This window comes from Martes martes (genome assembly GCF_963455335.1).
Source record: "Martes martes genome assembly, chromosome: 12".
NCBI classification, from domain to species: Eukaryota; Metazoa; Chordata; class Mammalia; order Carnivora; family Mustelidae; genus Martes; species Martes martes.
In genome coordinates, this window is record NC_137900.1 from 21,630,409 (window position 1) to 21,655,097 (window position 24,689).

The following is a 24,689-nucleotide window of genomic DNA, read 5'->3' on the forward strand; positions in this document are numbered from 1 at the left end:
TTATAGATGAGGCTAGGGGGAAGTTCGAAAGGATAAAACACCGGACCATGCCAGAAGACCACTGAGATCTGCCTCTGTCCAAAACCCGTATTCTCCTTATCACCCCATGCCCAAGGGTTACTGGGAGCTAATGTGATATTCAAAAAAGTAAAATTTCAGAAAAAGGCCGATAGTAAGGTATTCTCCAAAGAGATTCACGTCTTACATTCTCCTTGCACTCTAAAGTGCTGAGTGTGATGTGAGAAAAAAATCATGGGTGGTCCTCAGTAGGATCTAGTAGGATCTGGTCCTACCGATTAACTAGTCAAGCAGAACAGCTACAGAAGAAACATAAAATAAAGACACCACGTCATATTAAATAAAGTGATGGCTGTCATCACTATTTTAAAATACATTCTAAAGATGAACTCGATAATTCTACAAAGTCAGTTATGGGAGTGATAACCAAGTCTCTCAGAAAGACATAATCTAAGTCTCTACCTCCATTAATTAGCTGTATGATTAGGAATATCTAGCCACCTTGAGCTTGGTATCTTATTGGTAAGATGATGGTGTTGCACCATTATGACCTCTAAATACATTAACAGTGCTTACACTTTTCAGGGCCAGGGACCCCTTTTGAGAATCTGATGAAGGTTATCCTCTCTCTCCACAATTAGAGTAAAGAGCTCCAATCCAGAAAACTCTGCACACAGTTTTAGAGGGGCTCAAGGACCTCGGACCTCCTGAAGCCCACCCGTGTACCCCCTCAAGTCCACATACCCTGTGCTCTGGAGTCTCTCCCAGACACATATCCCCATCATCTCCTCCCTCTTCCAAACATTCCAAATGGTGGTCACATGTGTTAGGCATTCCAGTGTTTTTCATTTAACAAGTATGTGGCTGTGACATTAAAAGATATCACTGCAAAATGGCAGCACATACAACTGACCTTTGAACAACTTGGGGATTAGGGGTGCACCTGCCCCGACTCAGTCAAAAATCCATGCCTGGCTTTTGACTCCCCCAAAACTTAAGTACTAATAGCCTGCTGTTGACCGGGAAGCCTTACTGATAACACAATTGATTAATATGTATTTTGTATATGCACTCTATACTATATTCTTAAAGGTAAGTTAGAGAAGAGAACATTAAAAAAAATTGTAAGGAAGAGAAAACACACTTATGGTGCCATCCTGGGTTTGTCAACAAAAATCCACATAAATGGACCTGCTCAGTTCAAACCCATGTGGTGCAGGGGTCCACTCTACATGCAGTGCCTTACACAGTACTTGGCATGTAGTATGTGCTCATTAAATAATTTCTTAAACGAATGAGTAGCAAATCACAAATTCTGTCACGTTTTTCAAAAACCATACAATGCTTTGTCAATTCTCAGATTCCAGGTCTTTTAAGCAGACTTACTGGAAGATTTCCTTCAGCCAAAACTGAATATAACTCATCTTCACATTAATCGAAATATCCAAAGTTTTTATTACTACATAAGAAATAAAGTCCGGGGCGCCTGGGTGGCTCAGTGGGTTAAAGCCTCTGCCTTCAGCTCAGGTCATGATCCCAGGGTTCTGGGATCGAGCCCCGCATCAGGCTCTCTGCTCAGCAGGGAGCCTGCTTCCTCCTCTCTCTCTCTGCCTGCCTCTCTGCCTACTTGTGATCTCTAACTGTCAAAAAAATAAATAAAATCTTAAAAAAAAAAAAAAAAAAAAAAAGAAATAAAGTCCTTTTTGTTAGGTCATGTCATATTTCTTTGCTCAACTGTAGCACCCTGACAGGCAGCCTTATGTTAAAAAAAAAAAAAAAAAAAAAAGGAAACAAGTTTTGCAAGTAAATAAAAACCGGTAGTCAGATCTTAATTTAAAATCAACAGACAAAGAGCAAAATAAAACCTCTTAAAAGTTTTTCCCTTTATCATTCATCCCTTTCAAAAAGAAGAAAGTTGGACGCTTGGGTGGCTCAGTTGGTTGAGCGGCTGCCTTTGGCTCAGGTCATGATCCCAGGATCCTGGGATCGAGTCCCACAATGGGCTCCTTGCTTGGCAGAGAGCCTGCTTCTCTCTCTCCCTCTGCCTGTCACTCTGCCTACTTGTGCGCTCGCTCGCTCTCTCTCTCAAATGAATAAATAAAGAAAAAAAGAAGAAAGTTAAAAAACAGTGTCCGTATTTTCACTGTTCTTAGTACCTTCATTTTTTTCTTGGGTTTTACATTAAGACAGACTACAGTAAGGCTCATTTGTTTTCCTAACAAATAACCTTAAACTAGCAAATGTAGCAATTCTGTCACTAAAAATAAACAGACACCAACTATCAACAAACCTGGTTTAGACTCGCAGATGAAAATCCATACATACTCACATTCCCTCTGGGTCTACAGAAGTCCCTGACTGCTGTACTTGATACATGTAATTATCATGTTTGTTCAATACAGAAAGAACAGCAGGAAAAATCAGACCATATACTAGCGTGGAATGTTTCAGAACTCCTTGGTCTTACATATGATAGAGGTTTCTCCATTCGGTCCAAGGACCCTTGAGGTTCCCAGAAACAGTTACAAATCTCCCTGGGGCCAGATCTTCTTCTTATACCTCAACCAAAACCATGCATTTCAACAGAGAGGGTACAGAAGCTAATGAGAATATATCTATCCTCTCTTCAGTCACGCACCAAAGATACCTGCAAATGAGCAGAACAAAGCCACTCCTCTCACTATAACTTTTTGTTTTGGAAAATAGTTGATTTTTAAAAAAAAAATTCTTAATCCAGAAAAACTTCAAGGTATATAATCCACACAGAGAAAAATTCTCTAGTGTCATAAATAATTTTAATTTAAGATGTAAAGATCCTGAGACCATAAGGTTTGAAAACCACTTCCCTGTAGCAAACTGGCCTTAACCCCTCACTGGTTTAAAAAAAAAACAAAAACAAAAACGAAGGCCCCCAAAACCAGCAGCAATACAGAGTCATCAGCTGACTTTTTCTGCCAAGTAAAATTTGACTTCATAATTTGAACCACTTTATTAAAAAGAGAAGTACCACAATATTTTAGTCACTAGCAGTACACATCATCTCATTACCCACTGCTTCTCATATTCAATTTTACACAAGTTTAAAGAGCTACTTCATTTTACATAACCGCAGCAAAACCCCACTTATGTGGACAGTGAACAGTTTCATTCCCCTCTACAGACTGAATTAAATGCTTAGGTTATAAATTAGTGCAGTTTTCTCATTTTATATCATCATCACCTGGAGAGGTCTATAATAATTAGGCAAAAACACAGTATATATACTTATTCTGAAAATACCCATTCAAATTATCATTAAGATGTGTGAAAAACTTGATGTAAAAGAGACATGCAAATAGCACCTTAAGTAACCATTTGTGTTATGGTATTGTACAGACTGGCTTATGCCACATATCTGCCATATTTTGACTTGAAAGTTCACTGGCCGTGAACTCAACTTGAGGACCTAAAAGAACAGTCGAAATTCAAGGATTGTTTTGCACTTGGAGTGTACAAGTCCTCACCCTGTCTCCACCCCACTCTCACTTCCCCAAGTGAATTAAGTTCTTGCTTCCATCTGTGAGCCAAAAACATAAACAGGTTATTTAATACACGCAGACACACACGGAGCTCTGGAAAACGGCCCTTCTGGGTTCAGCAGGCACACCTCAACTCACGGCTCCAGCCACAGCATCTCAGAGAAATACATACTACAGTCCCCCTTCCACCACCATCTAAAACTCTTGCTGAAACTTCCTACAATCTGAAATCTACACGTATTTCCATCAACTCTCCTCAGTGCTTTGAGAAAGGGCTTGTAATATGTGGGCCTACGTAGCCTTAACAACAGCTACACTTTCTGTGGTGTTGTACGTCTCGCAAGCACTCAATACATACACAGGGATTTAAGATGAAACCATAGCGAGAACAGAAAGCTAATTGAGAAATACAGTTCCAAACCTAGAATTGGTTCAATAAATTAAAACCTGCAGCAAACTACGGGACCGGAGCTTGCTCGACATCTTCTGCCCTCTCTGTTCTTCGGTCCAGGGTTAGGGTTCTTAATCTGACACTCTACTGAGTGAGCATGGCACAAAAGAGGACAATCTTCAGTGCCAGAGACAGCAACAAACGTAAAGGTCAGCTCCATCAAAGTCAGTTTACTTAGGTTTGTACTTTGGGAGTAGGGTATTTTATTCCCTAGCTGGAGTTTTTTCTCCCCTTTCCCTCCCAAACATCTTTCAGAGAAAACTTACAAGAATTTTAAAACTAGCGGGGTGCCTCAGTGGTTCAGTTGGTTAAGTAACTGCCTTCGGCTCAGGTTATGATCCTAGAGTCCCAGAATCAAGTCTCACATCAGGCTCCCTGCTCAGCGGGAAGTCTGCTTCTCCCTCTGACCTCTCCCCCTCATGCCCTCTCTCTCATTCTCTCTCTCTCAAATAAATAAATAAAATCTTTAAAAAAAAAATTAAAAAAAAAGAATTTTAAAACTAGCTACCACCTCATCTTTCCACCCTTATCCATTGCCCCCAGTGCAACCTGATAAACGAAGCATACAACCGACTCTTCATTTCGGCTCAGGTCATGATCTCAGGGGTCATGAGATTGAGCCCAAATGGGCATGGAACCTGCTCTCCCTCTGCCTCTCTGGCCCCATCCCCCATCTCTCTCCCTCTCAAAAAACAAACAAACAAACAAACAAAACAAACAAAAAAACCCACAAAACAAAAATAAAAAACACCAAGATCAGTCTCAAAGAGAATAAAGTAGCCACTATTCCACACAGAAGAGGGAGAAAGAACTCTCCGCATGCTAAAGAATTACCTATCTCCCCCCCAACCCGCCACCAAAGCTCCTGAAAAAAGGATCAGAATAATTTAAAAATTCAGCATCCCAATTCTGCTACTATATTTAGATTTAACCTGGCCAAAAAAAAAAAAAAAAAATACTGCCAGGTTCAGAAGGAAAGGAAGAGGAGGAAAGGAGGCAGAAACTGTAGGTTATCCTCACTGAAAAGGGGCCAATTTCTCACTCCATTTACTCCACAACATTTAAGAGATGCATTTTAGATTCGATCTGCCCACAGCTTACTGGCAGATACACGTACAGATTAAACGTGCAGTATGTAAAATGGGTAAGATTTAGGCCAGTAAAAAAAATGAACCCTTATAAGCCCAGAGCCTCCATCCAGAGAGTTTCCTCATTTCAAGAGCTTACTCAGACGCTCAGTTCTTTGGTCAAAAATAAATTTGAGTTCAAGTTCACCCTCCAAGGACAATTACGAAAGGAAACCTAGATATGGAAACCTAGCAACTAAGATGCATTTGCAGAGGATAATGAATGGTTTAGGTAGAAATAACACATTACTAACCAATTTCACATATGGATTGTGACCTCTTGCCTCTAAGACTGATTTAAGACAAAAACGAATACTCTTAAAACCACAGGCAAGATGGAGTCGGAATGCAATGATAAACATGTTTTTAAAGTGGGTATGGGGCACATACAGATCAAAGTGTTATTTCCAAGTGAGTAATCTTAGCAGACAGCTTCGCCTCCAAATCATGTCCCTCTCATCGCAGTAAAGTTTTATTAAAAAAAGAAAAGAAAAGAAAGAAGAAAAAAGAAAAGACAAAAGTCAGGGGAGAAGGGGTGGAAAATCATATTAAAAAAAAAGAAGAAGAGAAGAAAAGAAAGAAACCAGGTCACTGAGAGAGGGAGCATATGCGTGTCTGTGGCCATGTTTAAAGAAAGGCAGCTTGGGATGCTTTGCTGGAAGGGCAACGTGTTTATGGACAGCAGGCGTTCGAGTACTTACTGTGCCCGGTTCTCTGTCTGCTCCCGAGGTTACCAAGAAACGCACAGACATGCCCGTTCAGACACAGAGGCAAGAACAGAAATAAAAAAAAGGGGGGAATAATTAGAACACAAGCCCCAAACAGTTTTAAAAATGGCTTTTATTTATATAAGTCATTGCACATTCCTAATACAGTGATTTCCTGAAAATTACAGTATTTTGTAAACATAAGATTTACAGTTTAACCATACACAAAGCCTATTTTTTTATTTCTTGACAGAATAAATTACTTTTCTTCAAAAAATTAGTCAAGTGCAATTTTGCCCAATATTTAATGCATACTAGAATTAAAGCCTATGAAACTAAGTAGTAACAGATGCAATTATCAAACCTTTCATTTGAACACATTCACTTTCAAATTTAACTTCTTATTTCGCCCCATTTAACAACATTACTTTCTTTTAAAATTACCCAATTAAGCAGTTAACAGTTTTCCATAATATGGTACAGGCCACTGGCATTAACCAGGCAGTTGCCAAGATGTCAAGATGCCTGTAATCTAAAGAGATCGAGAAATCTACAGATGCCCACGTCAAACCCTGGAAACTTCCAGGGAGGACTGTGTTTCAGTGGCCAAGCTTTGCGACAGACAGTTCCTCTTAGCTCTGTATGGGATGGGGCTTTCCTTAGCGGTGCACACAACTTTGCAGCACTGTATGAGTATCAGGACCAAGTCCTAATCTGGCTTGCCCGGCCTCTCACCTCTGTGGTGCTCTGCATCATGGTGCTTCTTGTCATCTTTTATTGCCAAGTGAGACTGCCCACTCAGAGCACTAGACAGCGCCAGGAGGCCAGCACTGCCCCCGAGGGGCGGGATTCCAGGAGGCTGAAGTCCCGAAGGGTGAGGCGTGAGGGGCACTGGGGGTCCGTGGCCGTGAGAAAGATGCTGAGCTTGCAACTGCTGCTGCTATTGGTGGTGGTGAGAGAGGAAAGGGGAGAGGAGGAAGAGATGAGAGGACGGGGAGGCGGGAGGGGAAGGGGAAGGGGTGAGAGAGGAAGGAGAGAGGAAGGAGGGAGGAGCGAGGGGTGGAGGACAGAGTAGAGGAGGAAGGGGAGGAGGAAAGGGAAGAGGAGGAGGTGAGAGAGGAAGGGGAGGAGGAAGAGATGAGAGGAAGGGGAGGAGGTGAGAGAGGAAGGAGCAGAGGATGAGGATGGAGGTGGCAGCAACATCCAGGGGGAGAAGGACACACAATGGAGGAAACACAACAGGAGGTACAACAAACACAGGAAGGGAACAAAAAGACAAAGGGAGGAAAGGGGAAAACACGTGATTAGCATTTTCAGTTCATCAAAGGCGTCCATCTATACAGTTATCTTTCCCCGTCTTCCCCAAATGCCACGGGGATCTGTCTATGCTGCCTCCTCCTGGCATGAGTCCTGCCCGCAGAGTGTGGCTGTGGATTAGCAGCAAGCCAGGCTAGCACTAAGCACCTCTAAGCACCAGGGATGCAATCCAGCTTGTCACCAAATGCAAGACTCCTCCTGATTTCGGGAAGGTTGAAGCGTGGGGGGCACAGATGTGCACTCTAGAAAGCACTGACACTACTCTCCACTACTCACAAGTTATGAGGTGACTTTGTCTCCTAAATATTCTCGCGCTAACTTACCACAACTTACGATGAAGCGTAAACAAAATACGACTTTAAATTAAGGGAAGGCTGAAGAAAGATCTGGCTTCTCTCAGGCACGTCCCCCCCCCCACCCCCCACAAGTACCCTTGTGTCCTTACTTCACTGAGTCCCACACAGCTAGGAGGAAGCACGGACATTCCCATTTCACAAAAGGAACCAAGGTGCAGAGCCTTAAGGAAACTCCCACCAGGCGGAGAGGGGTGGGGTCATGTAGGAATGACCCTCATGGCTGCACTCGGTTCAGCGTGCCACCACACCGCTACACACAGAGGGAAGCCCTGGGGGCCATGCTGTGACAGCTAGAAGAAACCACAGCTGGAAGAAACCACAGCCTGAGGCTGTGTTTATTGCTTCCTTTCTCCCGAGCCTCACACCCCAAACCCACCCCTTCAATGACACAGAGGGAAACACTGAGACCCAGAGAGGCCACAGAATGGGACTCTCCCCACTGTGACCACGTCCCCACTCCCAAATGCCTTTGCCTCTATCCCTTAACCCATTCCAGAAGTCAGAAATCTGTTCACACTAAAAAGTACCATTGCTCTCATACATTATTTTGAAGAGACTGTTGTAGTAAATGAAAAAGTATCTAAGATATGGCCCTGCGCCATAAATCTGGCCACATTTCAGCTGTCCAACATAAAATTCGTTTTTGATGAGACAGTAAAAACGATTAAAGCTCAATTTCTAAGGTGTAATGTTAGAAAATTCTTAAGATTCTGATTTGTGCTCACTTCCCTGGGACTCAATTACTCGGTTTATTTATTACCCCCTCGCGTGTACTGAATATATTAAATCTTCACGCCAGATCTTCAGTAATTTCTACCCAGACCGCTGATCTTTAATTGAATCCTACACATGCTTCCTGCCCTCGAGAGTGAGAGAAAACAGCACCTTAAAGCCAGAAACTGGCGTCTACCATCAGTTGACAGTAAATTTTTAACCGCTCCTAGTATCTTCTAAAACATCTTAAGGACCCAACCTTCTCTTAAAATTCTCCTTCTTTCCAAAGGGGAGCACAGTGCTCATCAGAGGAAAAGTGGGAAGGGGGAGAAAGAGGTCAGAGCGGCCAGCATCAAGAGTATTCTTGGAAAGTATTGATAAAGCCCGCATTCACCATTTGAGATCATAATAATTTCTTTATGCACAAAATCACCTTCCTGTCATCCCAAAGACACTAATTCTTGCTCTGTCACCTTTTAAGAGCTTGGCAATGGCCAGACATAAAACTGGAGAAGCCGGCAGCAGCATCATGGTCCACTAGGCATGCTCATTAGCACTTAATTAGGAAGTAGACACCTGCCATAAGAAATGCGCTCGGAGAAGGATGAGGAACAGGTCTGCCCTACCAGCAATTGCTATCATTACTTAGAGAATAAGCGCTACGTCCGGCTTCTGGGGGGGAAACGCAATGATGCATACACAAGCAGTGCAACGGGGTAATTAAGCATGGCACGGATTACAAGATGAGAGAAGCCAAGCAGAGGGGAAGGGATTTAACTACTGGGTGGGGGACACCACCCTTTCACCCCTCCCTGCATACCCCGCTCTACCAAAAATCCAAAAGAGAGCCACCAAAAGACTTCCAGAGGTGTGATTTTATGTCCAAACAAAGGCATACTCAGGCAAATGTCTGGATACATGAGAAGGGAGGAGAGCTTTCCTCCCAAACCCAAGCTGGTTTGTAGAAAGATGAACTAGAGAGCGTCCTATGATACATTATCGAAAAGAAAAACTAGCTTATATAATAAAGGGGCTTCGCCACAGCTGCAAAGTGGACCCATGTGATTAAGCCCCACAGTTAGGCTAAGAACTATCAACAGGGATGTCCAACAGCCTTAAGTGGCCCCGGGAACTCCCACCTCTACCCAGCTCTGGTTTTTCAGGATCCGTGAAGCAAGTTCACTGCTTATCAGAGGCAACTGAGATTTTCCATCCCTTGCTTGGCCATTTTGAAAGCTGCTGCTGCTGCTGTTGCTTTTTATTGTTATATTTAATTTAATTAATTTATTTATTTGAGAGAGAGCGAGCACGGGGTGGAGGGCAAACAGAGAGGGAGAAAGAATCTTAAGCAGGCTCCATGCCCAATGGGGAGCCCTCTTCAGGGTTCGATCTCACAATCCTGAGGTCATGACCTGGGCCAAAATCAAGAGTTAAACGTTTACCCAAATGAGCCACCCAGGCACCCCAAGCTGCTGCTGCTGCTATTTTTTTTTTAAAGCAAAATCCTACCCAACTGGAAAGAGTACTAAGCAGTGAGAGGATGGATCGCAACTACTGAAGATGCTACAGACCCAGGAAATTGGATAATGCAGCCTCACGTTCTACTTTTTTTTTTTTTTTTAATTTATTTGTTAGAGAGAGAGAGAGAGAGAGCGAGCACAGGCAGACAGAGTGGTAGGCAGAGGCAGAGGGAGAAGCAGGCTCCCTGCCGAGCAAGGAGCCCGATGTGGGACTCGATCCCAGGACGCTGGGATCATGACCTGAGCCGAAGGCAGCCGCTTAACCAACTGAGCCACCCAGGCGTCCCTCACGTTCTACTTATCCTGACACGCAGCGCGCCAAGATATTCTCTGTCCACTGCCTGGCCTCTGCTCAGAACACTCCCAAGGCAGGACGGGTGGGCATCGTGGATCCCGTTTCACAGAGGAGAGGGTGGCGGGCCACAGGGAGCCATAACCAAAATGAGGACTGCAAAGCTTTTCTTCCCTAGAACAGCCTTTCTGCTGTGAACCCAGCAGCCCAGTCACGTTCACAAGGAGTTAGACTGGGCGTTCCCAAGCACAGGGAAGGGAGAGTGCCATCTCCTTCTCCAACGAAGGCCTCGTAGGTCTTTCCTTTCTCAGGTTAAGGGGAGGCTCCTGAGGGTGTAGAATGCCACATGTGCTGAGACAATCCACCTGCCCCAGAGATAAATCCATCTTCAGCATGCAGCCTTAACGGTAGTAAAGATGAAAATTTGTTCTTAGATTTATGCCTTAGGGCGCCTGGGTGGCTCAGGGGGTTAAGCCTCTGCCTTTGGCTCAGGGTCCTGGGATTGAGCTCCGCATCGGGCTCTCTGCTCAGCAGGAAGCCTGCTGCCCCCACCCCTAGCTGTATGCCTCTCTCCCCACTTGTGATCTCTGTCAAATAAATAAATAAAATCTTTAAAAAAAAAACAAAAACAAAAAGGATTAATGCCTCGTGAGTCCCATCTCTCTAGTCCCCACTTCCCAATACCTCACGTCACTCCATCAGGAAAAGGAGGATCTCTTTAGCTCCAGCTTTCGTCCAAGGAAGCATGTAAAGAAGAATCAAGCCAAAACAGGGACAGCCTTGGCTACTCTCAGAAGAAGATGCTTAACAAATAAAGGTGTCCTTTCTGAGATAACACACACTCGGGAATGAATACAGGGCCCACGTCTAGGAGAGGAAGCGACTGCAACTGGGCAGCCCACCTGGCCCATGTGTGTTCGGAAGGACATCTCTCAACAAGGCTCACCTGAGACACCTGGGTGCCTGGGCCCTTCCCCAAAAGGGGGAAAAAAAGAAAAACCCATGAATGAGTGCTACTTTAAAAATGTATTTTAGAACAAAAGAGATACTGACATCGCTATACAACTAGCAAAACCTCAAAAAAACCCAATGGCTCTACCAACTGAGAAATCTACACGCATTGGTCCTCCACAGACCCAAACCTGCACAGACCAATGGGGAAACCAAGATGTTTCTCAACAGGACAGCAAGGGTGGGAAAATCCAACCTTCTACCTCCTCATCACCTTCCATGAATTAGTAAACTTTTTTTTTTAAATGAATGCTTGCAGATTTATATAGTACAGGACTCACACGCAAAACAGTTTGTGGAGCTATCAGAAAAGGTAATTTTTGATGAGCAATGGTGGTTTTTAGCGATGCAGGTGGTTTCTCAGATGACCAGTGGTTCTCAAACAACAATTCTGATACCCCCACTTCTTCACCCTGGGGACATCTGGCAATGTCTAGAGACATTTACGGTTGTCACATCTGGGGGGGTGGGGGGAGGGAAGACTACTGTTAAACATCCTGTGCTGCGTAGGACAGCCCCCCATCACAGAGAATTAACAAGCCCCAAATGTCAACAGTGTTGAGGCTGAACACTTTTAGCCTAGATCTAAGCTGCAATTCTGTCCCATGACATCAGAAGTCATGGTTTTTTTTTTTTTTTTTCAGAATTCATGTTTTTATACAGCAAGCAACCTGACAAATTATTGCTTAAGAAACAAAAATGCTTTTCAACACTCAGTTGTTCACTGTCCCTTTGTCGCCATCACGTACCTTGTCACAATGCAAAAAATAACCATCTGCTTCCCAGAGTGGACTCCACTGACAATTTTAAAATAAAACAAACAACAACAACAAGTTCACATTTCATCAAATGATTTTAGAAAAGCTACACTGGAAATGTCCACATACTCGTGTTTTGTGCCTCAAAGGGGGTCGCAGAAAGGTTTTGCTATTGACAGAAGGAGAGACATGCACTTGCTCTTACCCAAACAATGTGGACAGGCTGGGAGTGAGACAAGGAAAACAAACACCAAACCCTGAGTTAATGATAATGAAAACCCACAACGAATAAAGTCACCTCATCCATGTCAAACAACAGCCACGCATTCAGAATTTTAATTCGCGTTTTACCTAGTGCAGCCTGGGTCAATTATGTTACTATAATGAAATTGACTTTGCTGTTTACATTCAGAGCTTTAACGTAATGATGTCGTGGCTCCACAGTTGTGTTTCTAAAACAGCTGTCGCACATGCTTCATCGCCACTGAGATGCCTATACAACAGGAAAGAACACCCAGAAGGAAAAGGGGGACCAACGCCCACCTTAACAGAGATGCCAAACTCTTTATCACCAACCACAGAATCAACTTGAATTTTTGGAAGTCTACCCCACTCTGTAACCTTAGGGAAAACCATGTCACACAGATCACAGACTGAACCCAACCAGAACTGAAACCATGCCCCCAAAATAGCATCTCTCATGTTAAGAGCGTGCCAGTAAGTGGCATTTATAGCATTTGGTATTTAAACACTTTTAAAATAGGGGGGGGGGGGGAAATGTGAAAAGTAGCATTTGTTGACAGTTCTCTCCAAATCCCTCTTCCTTGATTTCTGCTATTTCCCTGTTCTTTAAAACACTCCGCTCTTATCTGGGGAGAGTGCAGAAGGAGAAAATTGGCATGCTACAATAAACAAGCTGGGAAAGTGGGGAAGAGCTGTGTGGGAGCAAAACCATCAAGGACACTACTGTATGAGTTATCTGAAAACCTCCCATTATGTGAATGGCCTCTCTCGAGAAGAAGGGCAAGGGTGATAAACAGGCAGAAACTACTTACAGGGGCCAAGAATTCTCAAGCCACTTGAACATAGTTTTTAAAAAAAGAAAAAAAAATCCCCTTAAAGTCCCCATCTCCATGCAGGAGCATACAGAAAATGACACACAGGCAAAACTGATGGCGTGTATGGAGGGAGGCACCTGGATGAAGGCCTGAAACTCTGAAAAAGACCCGAACTCATCTTCATTCTTTCTGCATTGCAGGGAATCCACAAAGGCCAACTCTTCCTGCATCATCACTGATGTCCTTGCTCGTCCTGCTTGCCCCAGACCACGGTGACAGCGACAACTAATGATCAGAGCACTGGACTGAAAGGCCTGAATTTGATGAAGTTTTAAAAAGCCAGGTTTATTTAGGCAGACCCACTTCTAAAGCCATGGAAGGTTTTGATGAAAAGATGCTCAACATCATTACCCAGCAGGGAAATCTGCAAATCTAAACCACAAAGATACCACATCACACTCACTGGAAAGGCTAGACTCAAAAAAGGTGGACAGCTGCAAGTGTTGGAAAAGATGCTGAGAAAGTGAAATTCTCATCCATTACTTTGGAAAATAGTCTGGCAGCTGCTCAAAATGTTAAACAGAGTTATCACCTGACCCAGCCATGACACGTGTAGGTTCAGTCGGGAGAAAAGAAAACGGGTCCACACAATGTGTACGCAGTGTTCACTGCAGCGTTATTCAGAAACAGCCAAAAGGTCTGGAGATAACCTCAATGTCCACCCGCTGGTGACTGGATTAATAAAGGTACAATGCAGTATTACTCATCAATAAGTGACATATGAATAAGCCTTGAAAACTCTATACAAAGTAAAAGAACTCAGCCACAAAAGGCCCCGTGTTAGTGGATTCCTTTTACACAAAATGTTTGGAATAGGCAAATCCACAGAAATAGAAAGATCAGCGGTTGTAGGGACTGGGGGCCGTGGGGGGCAAGGGGGTAACCGCCAATGGATATGGGTTTCTTTTTGGAATGATAAAAATGTTCTAGAATTCGGTGATGGTTCCACAAGTTTGTGAACATACCAAAACCCACTGATTCGTATGCTTTGAAAAGGCAAATTTCATGGTATATAATTATACATCAATGTAAAAAAAAAAAAAAAAAGCATAGGTCTAACTCTTAAAATGCGGTGTTCTACTTTCTACTCTGAAAAGAGAGAAAACAGGAAAATGCCTCCTTCCAAGGTATCATGTACAAATCATATAAACGTATGAGAGGAAATTAAAAAGTGAATAACGCCTCAACAAGTTTTCTAGCAACTAAAAAGCACACTGACTATTCGGAAGGACCCAGACATTGAAATCAAGCTCTGCACTTGTCAGCGATATCTACCTGTACTCCCAGTAAAAAATTTAACTTGAACCCAAGGAGAAGTAGGCTACCTACCAGACTTGCAATATTGCTCCTTCTCCATGGAAAATTAATAGAAGGGCTGGGCTAATCACTATATATAAGTTAGGAGAGCCAGAATATCGATGCAAGTTGTAGCCCTGTCATTTTCTGCTCTTGGTAGCAGGCTAGGCATTATTCTCTGAGGGCGAATTTGTTTTATAAAGAAACTTACAGCTGGGTTATTGATGGGCTTTCCAGGGATTAACTGCATACTCATAAGAATAAGAGGCTAACCTCATCCTCTTAAACTTCACACACTACAATCCTATAGATAGCTGACAGCTACAGCTGGAGGAGAAAAATAATCCAACATTTTGCTAATCCTTAAACCAATCATCTCGTGCAACAATGGGGAGCCTTTAGGTCTACAACTCAATCTCTTAAGGACAGGAAGCCTCCTTCTACAGACACATCAGGAGTTTGTATTCATAGACATGCCCTACATAAACACAGACAGACATTACAAAAGCCCCTAGACTTCTTTCAGTTCACACTAAATTGTTTCCAAGTATAGAGAACTTTACGTTTGCCTATGAAGCGGGGATATAGACCTCTGACCAATAACCGGATCCCCAAAGGCCTTGACAGAAGTTCTTCTGTTTGTGGCAAATTAAGTTAGACTAGGTCCAACTAAATGAGAAGGGGAAACAAGGTGGCCAACACTAACCCTGAAAGTTTTGAGTTCCTCATGTTCACAGGCGTTACTATGAGAAACTGCTCAAGTTTTCTTACGTTCAACAGTCAGCACTGGGGCAGCTGTCAAAAATCAGGCATTCTCTGGTATGGGAAAGACAATCCCCATTGCTCATATGGCCATCTCTTCTCTCTCTCCTTCCAATTCCATCACAATGATCTGTGCAACAACCCCTCAGGGCCTGCAAAGGCCTTATTCTTCTTTCTCCTAAGTAAGGAAGCCAACGATGTCTTATCCTCACTTCTGCTTCTCAATTTTCTCTCCACCTGCTCCCAAAACTTAACTTTTCCCCCTCTGTTTTGAACCTTAAGTCTGTTCATCAAGTTCAATAGCCAAAGGTTCTTCACTGCTGCATCCTGAGTAAAAGCTGTTCACGCATGACAACTGTCAGGAGCGGAGCATCTGAATGGGTCTAATCTCAAACACTGACACCCACGTAATCACTAGGAAAGACTAGAGGGGAAGTGACCCGCTGCTCCGAGCCACCACCCCTCACGGAGACTTGGCCAACTGGACCCAGAGATCTGCTGCAGGCACTCAGAGAAACAAGGCAGACGGAAGCACAGTTCAAAGAGTCAGGACCATGCTTGATAAAGGCTGCCAGCCAGGGTGCTATCCCCACAAAAGCCATGCTGGGTAGATGGTATTACCCATCTGCAGATGGGGACACTCAAAGGAGGTTAATTGATTGTACGAAGTCACAAAGCTCCCGAATGGCAGCACCAAGCGTCCTACTCAAGTCCATCTGATCCCAGACGCATGCTCTACCTTTGCGCAAGGTAAAACAAGACAAATGCTCTGAGAAAGATGAGCACAAAGCGCCACGGAGCTGGCCAGCCAGTACTTGCAAGCACATGGACATCGATCATGCAATTGTTTCTTTAAAAATCACTCAGCCAGTCATATTTTACTTTCTAATCAAAAAGTAACCATCTTTCTTTGGGGGTAGAGAAACACAGGTGAAAAAAAGTACAAGGGAACGTCCTGGGGTGAAGGTGAGAATCTGCACCCCCGAATGCAGTGTGGGTTACAGGGTGTGTGCACACGCCGAAGTGATCACCCTACATATTTAAGACCGGTACATTTCACAACATGTAAGTTATACCTCAATTCCTTAAAAAAAAAGTCTGGGTGAACAAATACATATGCATCTCTATCCATATGATCTGTAGAGACCACATGTGATATAAATCCACTAAAATAAAATAAATAAATAAATAAATAAATAAATAGATCCACTAAAATATAACGCTAATTATCTGGAATTCGAATCTCAACTAAAATCAATTAGTATCATAGCAAGTAGAAGAAGAAAGTTCTTAGTTCCAAGCTCCCTCAAATAATACAAGCGAAAGTGATCTCGAAGAATCCTTCAATTATTTTCCCTGCCTTCAGGAAGACATCAACCATTCCACAAAGTGTTGCCATCTAAAAATCTATTTTGTTTTGAGCGTTTTTAATAGAATTCCAAATTGGGGAGGGAAAAATCTTTGGGTAAGTCTGCTTACATCATAGAGACCGTACCGATGAAAGAAATAAATTTATTAATTAAAAAATAAATTAAGGTCTCCAGTAAGCTCCCTTCCCACATGAACCTGTTTTCTAAAGCGCACGTGAGCTGTGTGTCACACCACATAAAACTTCACCTATTAAGATCTCTGCATTATTAAATATTCTTTCTATAGTTGCAAGAACATAACATACTTAATAGCAAAAGAGCTTAATATAAAGCAAAATTCAAAAAGTAGGGCTGTAGTTATTCTGCCAATTATCAAATTTGCTATCCGTCACAACTGTTTAAAAATAAAGTATCACATGAAAAGTAACTATTCCCACAGTTTCTCCAAATATCAAGTATCTAAGAAGCTTATCTTTCTGAAATACCAGTAATCTATGTAAGTTGAAGCCAAGTGGTGTCTGGAGTGAACAGGTTTAAAATTCAGTATTTTCTGTAAGGTAGGAGAATTAAGTTTTCCATGCTGGTGAGAAATGGGCATCATTAAATCACTCAACACGGAGGGAAAAAAAGGGACACTCTCTCTTCCTCCTCCAAGAGCACTCCACAGTCCCAGGACAGAAGCTGAGCCCACCTCAGCAGCCCTGGTGTCCTTGAGATTTCCTTTTTTCCAGGTCTGCTAAAGAGAAATGTCTTTGGCCCTGGCAAGCAAGCAAGCAGTAAGCCCCCTGATTGTACCTTAAAGGGAATGAGAATGTTTCGGCTCATTTGCATTTTAAAGGCTACTCTTTCATGATCTTTCACACTTGTAATAGATGTCTAAACCGTTAAATTACTATTTCTTTTCTTAGCCTGAAAGTCGATGCAGACGAAGAGCGTGGCCTCTCCCATTGTTCTTCATCCTGAGCCGGTCCCTGAGCGATACTGACAGCTGCTATCAGACCAGGGCTGCATTTACTCTGAGCGCAGCTGCTGCTTGTAGGAACAGACAGCCTCCCGGAGCCTCCTCCCCTCTGGGGAGACAGGTTGACACACTGCATGTTCAATGAAGGGGTGCGAAGGTCCACTGAATTGTCAACCCAATTTTATGCTACTTCAATTTTCCAGGACGCGCACAATTCCTTTCAAGCAAAAATCAAGCATATGCCAGAGCATGAAACTTACGGTGCAGGATAATTATTGATCACCGCAAACTTGCAAAGAGCCTCTGACATAAATTAATAGACTGAGCCAAAAATTTACAATTAGGAAAACCGCACAGGCTAGTAGGCTGAAGACACACAATTGGCGTTAAGTCTTGTGCTCCGGGCCCAATTCCCTGATTTGGGTTATTGTCGCTAGCTATCAGAGCTAATCTGCCTTTATAATCTCAACAACATGTTTCCTGGATGAAAGCCATTCATAAAATTAGCGATTCATCTGCCCTTCTCAAACGACCTGCCATTTTCATTTTCTGATTCAATTCAAAAGGAGTCTTACCTATAAACATCTGGTTAATACAATTTCCCCCTTTCTAACGTGTGGGGCCGAGCAGGGCCTCGGAGAATTTACGGGTACGAGGTTCACCATGGAGAAAGGATATGTAAAAATTTAGAGACTATCAGAAAACAAACATGTTCCACAAAGTGTAACTGGGTACTTGAGAACTGCTTTGCATATGTTTCTCTTTAATCAAAACAGGCTTTTCCATCCTCATTCATTTGGGTTAAAAATTTCTGTGCTCGAGCTACAAGTACAATTTGTTATTAGTCTTTGCTAATCAAACACGGTACATGCAAAAGTACCAGTGAATATTTGATTTGATCTCTGAAATAAAGCAATTCATTACACAAGAAAAGGGTACAGAAGGCAGCCGACAAATGCAGATGTAATTGTGTTTTTTGTTGAATGTGATTAGAGAGCCCACTAAGTAACAGTCAAAAATGTGATCTAAAGAGGGGGGGTAGAAAGGCAGAGCCTGGGTCTGGGGGGAAGAGGAGGAGGGGAGAATTGTTTATGCAGAGCTAAGCTGTCAAGTGTAATAAAGCAGCTTGAATAAAATTTAAGCTGAAAATCCACTGAAGCTCCCCATTTCAGGGAGGAAAAAGCTATTAAAAGGAAATGAAGGTCACCCTCCCACTTTATTTCACCTAATTGACTGCCAATAGCTTACCACAGGCAACCCGACTGCAGATCGGCAATTGAGAAACTGATGAAAGGAGAGTTTTCAAGCTGAGGCTCATTCTTTAATCCTCCTTGGCTCTTATGTTTTTTCTCCATCTCCAGTTGGGATGTAATTTTAAACCCTGATGGATTAACTGGTTCCATTGTCTGTGGCCGTCATTGGACTATGGCACTCTTAATCCGTACAGCAGCATGTCTAATTATCATTACAAAGTGTCTGAGGGAACTATAAAGACCAGCAGGGCATCTTCTCACAAGCAATTAACATAAATTGATAAATGAGTGATCTGAATCCGCTCAAGGCACTCACATATGAATAAAATCAGAAAGGATGGTCCCTTGTTTCAGCTACTTCTTTGGCTTAGTCTGGAAGGGGAGAAAACATGAGAACTGTCCCGGGATCCCGGGGCCTGCAGCAGTGAAGACAAACTCAGGGGGAAGTACGGGGGCGGGGGACGGGAGGGGTGGGGAGGGAAGGGGGACGGGACACACTGCACGGTTCACTGGGCTCATTAATGCAGAGCAAATGACTTGTGATTGACAACCAGTCGCCAGCGTGGAGCGCTAACTGAACTCAAGGCAGGAGAGCAAAAACCTGGTGAAAGGCTAGAGAGCACTGGGGCAGACAATTATCACTTCTTCAACGGCAAGAGAGTGTTCTTTTCATAGGGGTGCCACTTAAAAATTCATGCAAGAGGCACAAGGAAGAGAAAGAGCAAACAGTCATCTAGGGCCTAACACCCCAGAAAGCAAAAGGCAAAAGCAAAGATGGCTAAAGGAAAGGATCATGTGGAGACCTGTCTTGACCTCCCTGTGATCCAAAGTTATAAGCCTAAAGTAAGGAAAGTATTTAAAATACTGATAAAGAAAGCAGGGGTGGTTTAAGTGTCAGTGTATAAACCGCATCTATCTTCCCACTGAACAGTAGATCTATTCTTCTCCCCCTCCTTGAAGTGTTTCTACCACCTTCCTTATTATGCTCATCTGTCTTCCCCTACGTACCTCCCATACCTGAGCCCTCCTCCCCAACCCTTACTGACCAATGTTAAGACTACCTGACATTATACATAGAGAGAGATTAAGCCATCAAATTAATAAGAAATGAAAGCTGGTTATACACACTGTAGGAGGTAGACCTGGAAGGCCACGTACCCCGATGATGGCATTCAACTCTGCCATGGTCACCTGCTTGGCACGCTCCACAGCCTGGGCCACCTGTTGTTGATGCTTTGAAAACAAGGAGAAGAAAAAGTGTTAGCAAGGCAGCCAAAGAACTTCATTCTACCTTCCAGTAACAATAACAACAACAACAACAACAAATACAACAACAAAAATATAAAAGCATATGCAGTGTAGATTCAGCAGAATGTGGATTTAAATGTGAAGTGTCTCAAGCACTGATTATTTCACAGAACACATGGACAGCAGGAAAAGGAAAACAGAGGACAGGGCTTCCCTTATTTCTAAGCAAAACTAGTCCCCACTTAACTTCTGATGGGAATTCTGGGGTTGGAATGATAGAAAAATCAAAGACCTCAAAACGGGTAACTGAAGCCTTAGAAAAATCACTGGTATTGGGGATCTGGAAGATCAGCCAGGTTTGCAAAAGGGGTTCGCTGGTAACTTTGAGCAGGTAACGTTTACAGCCAGTTTAAAACCCCCTACTTTTATACTTAAAATGTAAACATTAAATCTTTGATTACTTCTCTGGTCAACAAATCTCAACCCTCCAGTAGTTTTTGGAAACTCTGGGGATTCCTTTCTTTCTTTAGCCTTTTCCTCCTCCTGAGGGGAAAAGGAAGGAACCCCCCTTCCCAGACTCTTAGTTCACAGGCTGGGAACACTCCACAGTTCACCCACAAATGGCTTAGTCTGAAAAGGCAGATGTTTCTCTCCAACTCCACCCACAAATAAAAACCAAGCCACATCTTTGCTTTGGGAGGCACGAGACTGTGGTAGAAACCAGTATCACTAAAGTCCAACAACACCATTCCAAAGGCCAACAAATCTCAAGTGCATCGTCGAAGAGATGTTACACCAGAAAAAGCACAGGGGATCCCTGCTCTCCACTCTGGAGCAGCAGATGCCGGTAAGAACAGACACCCCGTGTTCTAGCTGTGGCTCCAGGAAGCTTTTCACTGTCTCAGTGCAGCGTGGACAAACTGAGAACACAGCTTATCATTTATCAGCTTGTATCCAAAAGTAATATTGAAGGCAAAACTAAAATATACTGGTTTTGAGTCCATTTCACAGATTACTCATATAAAGAGCTTTTCCCTCTCAAAATAAGAAAGTTCAACCTCTGTGACTTTGTAACTTAATAAAATGGCTTACATGTGTACAGGACTGTAAGTTACGGCAATACAAACACTTATTTTATCCTTCAGACTATTAGCATCAGCTTCCTCCATGGACAGCATCACATGAACCTGACTTGATGTCCAAGGACACATGAAACACCTGCTTCAGCGGTCAAGTCAACCCTGATGGAACCATTTTTTTTAAAATGCGGTAAAGGAAAAACTCTCTAGAAAGACACTCCAATCATCAGTAGTTTCCCAAGCTTATACTACTCCTCAAAGAAAAGCAGAGTTTTATGTTGGATCGTCACTTTGCAGTCTTCCACGGGGAAAAAAAAAAATTAATTTGAGGTTGAGCTATCGTCACCACGTTTACAGTGTGCCCTCAGCTCTGCTAGATGGGATAGCAGGGGGCTTACACACTTCAGCTGGAGCAGATGTTCTTCACACTTGTTCCTTGTGATAAAATTAACATCTTAAAACTAGCTAATTTGCAAACAGAGAAGCAACATAATTGCACTTTAACAGCTGAACAGTTTTACTTACTTCCTGAGACAGAAATGGGATGACTTGTGCACAAATTGTATTCAATCTCTTGGCGATTTCAGTCTATAAAGACAAAGCCATATAAATGTTTAGTATACTTCATAATCAGTTCAGAAAGATAAAACTTCATACCCAACACTTTAGCCCTCCACTGCCTCACTCCTGAGTGCATAAAATTGCTTTCCCAAGCTATGTTGCTAATATTTATCTTGAGATAAACAGTAGATATTAATCCCACTTGCAAAGTAAGACATAATCGCACACTTTATTGGTCACTTAAAGAAAAGATAATGGGTAGCTTAATTGAGTCAGAAAATCTACATGGTTTAAGGCTATATGATCCTTTAACCTGGTGAGTGCAAACCCCCTCATATGCTTATTCAATTACGGTGTACCACCGCATTTTTATGTCGTTATAGAAAGTTCATTCCAACTGGTGTCAGAAGCCAGTGGGGCAGGGGCACCAACAAACTGGGTCTAGCCTTCAAGATACGGTCCAGAGTGAGAAAGCATTAGAAAGGAGCCCAGGGACCTCCTTCCTGCTTGTCCCAACTCTCACACAACTCAAACATGACTTTAACGTTAGTAGCCTTCACTGAGTCTCACTATCTCAAACAGGCCAAGAAAACATTGTTGAAACAGAACCCACATCCAGCATGAAGGTCAAGTTGAGACGTGCTGGGTATCTCTGTCAAGTTTCGCCACGATGCAGCATCAACAGCAAGCACCTTGCTGAGAGAGCCCCTGGGTCAGCTCAACATCACAAAATGTGTCCTGACGGACTGTCTGTAGCACAGGCTTTTGTAAAGAAAGTAGGAGAAGTCCCTGCTTAGGTCCAAACCCACAGCAGTCCCTCTGCTGCAAGGGACAAACTGGCCAAGGGAGGCCATAAAGAGTGCTCTGCTTCCAGCCTAGGATAGAATCCACTTGCCCCCTGGCCTCCAACCTCCTCCAGCAATGCAAAGCAGCTCTGCTTTCCTCTAACTCTGAAGAACCAGCTTTGCTTTTAAAAAAAGAAAAAAAAAAAAAGTCATCTGAGAAGAGTCCTAGCCTTGACCTTATTTATTTCATCATTTTCTGTCAATGCTTACTAATGCCACCTCTATTACCGAATTAGGCAATGAAAGGAACACGAGGAGAAGAAAATTATGAAGCGTACAGACCATGCCCTTGAGAAACAGAGAACAGAATAAGTAAAATGAAGTAGAAAACTCAGAAACTGTATAATCAAGTACATTAAAAAGAGCTGCCTTTGTCCTATAAGATGATTCCAGTTAACTGAGCAAAAAGGCCTTCGGTTTTATGGGATGGATTTAAGCCAAACCAACTCAATTCTCCCTCACCACCAATAAGACAGGGTTTCAGACCTCGCCTTGGAAGAAAGGAGGAAATGACTGGTATAGAGAGCAAAGCCATGACCTTGCTTTAACCAGCGGGGCAACAGATCTATGCAAAAAGGGTGCAGCTGTACCAGGTGCAGAAACAGAACTGCGTCAGCCCCACCCAGCTCATTTGATCATAGCCACACACTCAAGCTAACTCAAGGTCATGGCTCTCCTCGAAAGTATGGGCAGGCCTCCCCTTCCTTTGCAACAAGGTTCTGCACTGCATATTTGGGTGCAAATGTAGGAGTAGGGATGCCCCTTGCACACTTGTAGGTCCTTACCCCCTTCTCCCTAGCTACCGTACATTCCGATAGCATGCTGTACTTTCCCCCTCTCCAAAATTCACACTTAAGCTCCACTTTTATTTTTTTTAAGATTTTATTTATTTATTTGACACAGAGAGACACAGCAAGAGAGGGAACACAGCAGGGGGAGTGGGAGAGGGAGAAGCAGGCTTCCCGCTGAGCAGAGAGCCCGATGTGGGGCTTGATCCCAGGACCCTGGGATCCTCACCTGAACCGAAGGCAGACACTTAACAACTGAGCCACCCAGATGCCCCTAAGGTCCACTTTTAAAGAGGATATATACTCACTTTGAGCATACAAAGACACACAATGAGATATACATACAGAAATATAAAAGAAAGTCAGAAGAACCTTAAGTCTATCATCCAGGGATAATGACAAGTAAGATTCTGGTGATTCTGGAAAGATCATTCCAGGCTCTCAATGCATGGGTGTGTACAAAGCCCAGAGTGGAAAGACATACTTTCTATACCAAGGCGTCCCATCAGATACATGGCTTTCCTATAATATGCTATTTTCACCCAAAACTGTATTATGGATACCCTCCCACTCAATAAATACAAAGATGAGTAAGAACATGATTCCGCTATACAAGCATACTGGTGGCTAAGCGCACCTGGTATCAGTGGATGCTCACACTCCCTCTCACGCTGCACAATTACAAACTCTGTGTCTAATAACCCTCTACACAGATCTCTGAAAGGAATCACTAGAAGTGAAACTTCTGGGTCAAAGGGTATACATGTTTTACACTGTAATACAGGCTGATCAACTGCCCAGCAGACAAGGTCACCAATTTACAGTATCACCCATGTATGAGGGGGCTTGCTCTCCTACCCAATGTCAATATTGGATTTTGTTGACCTTTCTTTTAATCTCTATCCACATAATAGATTAAAACAAAGACCTCATTTCTATTTGCATTACTTAGATTCTTCCTGAAGCTAACTAAACATCTTTTCACATATTTAGTGGTCCACTCTTTTCCTTCCTTTATTTTTCCTTTGATGTTTATTCATCACTCTTTTTGTCGTAGTTCTTTCCGTATGGCAAATATTAACCCTTTCCATAGCTTTTCCAGCTTGCCACTTGTCTTTTCACCTTGCTTCCTATGGATTTGTTGCCAGAAGTAACTTTAAATTTTTAGGTAGTCACTTACTAAAGAATTTTTTTTCCTATGATCCTGGCTTTCGGGTCAGGGTTCAACACCCCAAAATCATAGATGCCATTCTTAATTTTCTTCCTAGCGCTGCTAGTGGAATTTATTTTCATTTAAGAAAAAAGGATGATCTCTTTAATTAGTGATAATAATGATATGTGTTACTACATAGGATGGCTTCAAGGTAGAACTGAAGTGTCAGGAGACAGTTAAGACCCTGAATGGAATAAACTCATATACCTTTAATAATACCAGAGTTCCTAAAAACAAAATAAAAGAAGTACAGATTAAAGTATAGACAATATAAATTAGGTGAGAGTAGTAAGACTGAAGCAGAAAAAAGGTTAAAGATCAAAGCTCAAACTGATGAAGAGACATCAAAAGCCATACCATCTGTCCTGGGAATACTCAATAAATGCTCTGGAGAAAGAATGGAAAT

At 42.8% G+C, this 24,689-nt stretch overlaps 1 protein-coding gene across 5 annotated transcripts in view; it reads right to left on the reverse strand.

Moving 5' to 3' along the window:
• The window catches only part of LOC308353500 (transducin-like enhancer protein 1), an 86,675-nt gene that overhangs the window by 37,012 nt on the left and 24,974 nt on the right, over positions 1-24,689 (reverse strand). The window contains exons 5-8 of one of the 5 annotated variants that reach the window (XM_080820380.1): positions 21,402-21,464; positions 19,708-19,782; positions 6,557-6,758; positions 5,816-5,832 (exon numbers count right to left, since the gene is read on the reverse strand). In XM_080820380.1, coding sequence (XP_080676506.1) covers positions 5,816-5,832; positions 6,557-6,758; positions 19,708-19,782; positions 21,402-21,464 — 357 coding nt within the window. Of the gene's footprint in view, positions 1-5,815; positions 5,833-5,936; positions 6,762-19,677; positions 19,783-21,401; positions 21,465-24,689 lie in introns of those variants that run through there. The other 4 variants (XM_080820379.1, XM_080820378.1, XM_080820382.1 and 1 more) reach the window with 4 other exon arrangements.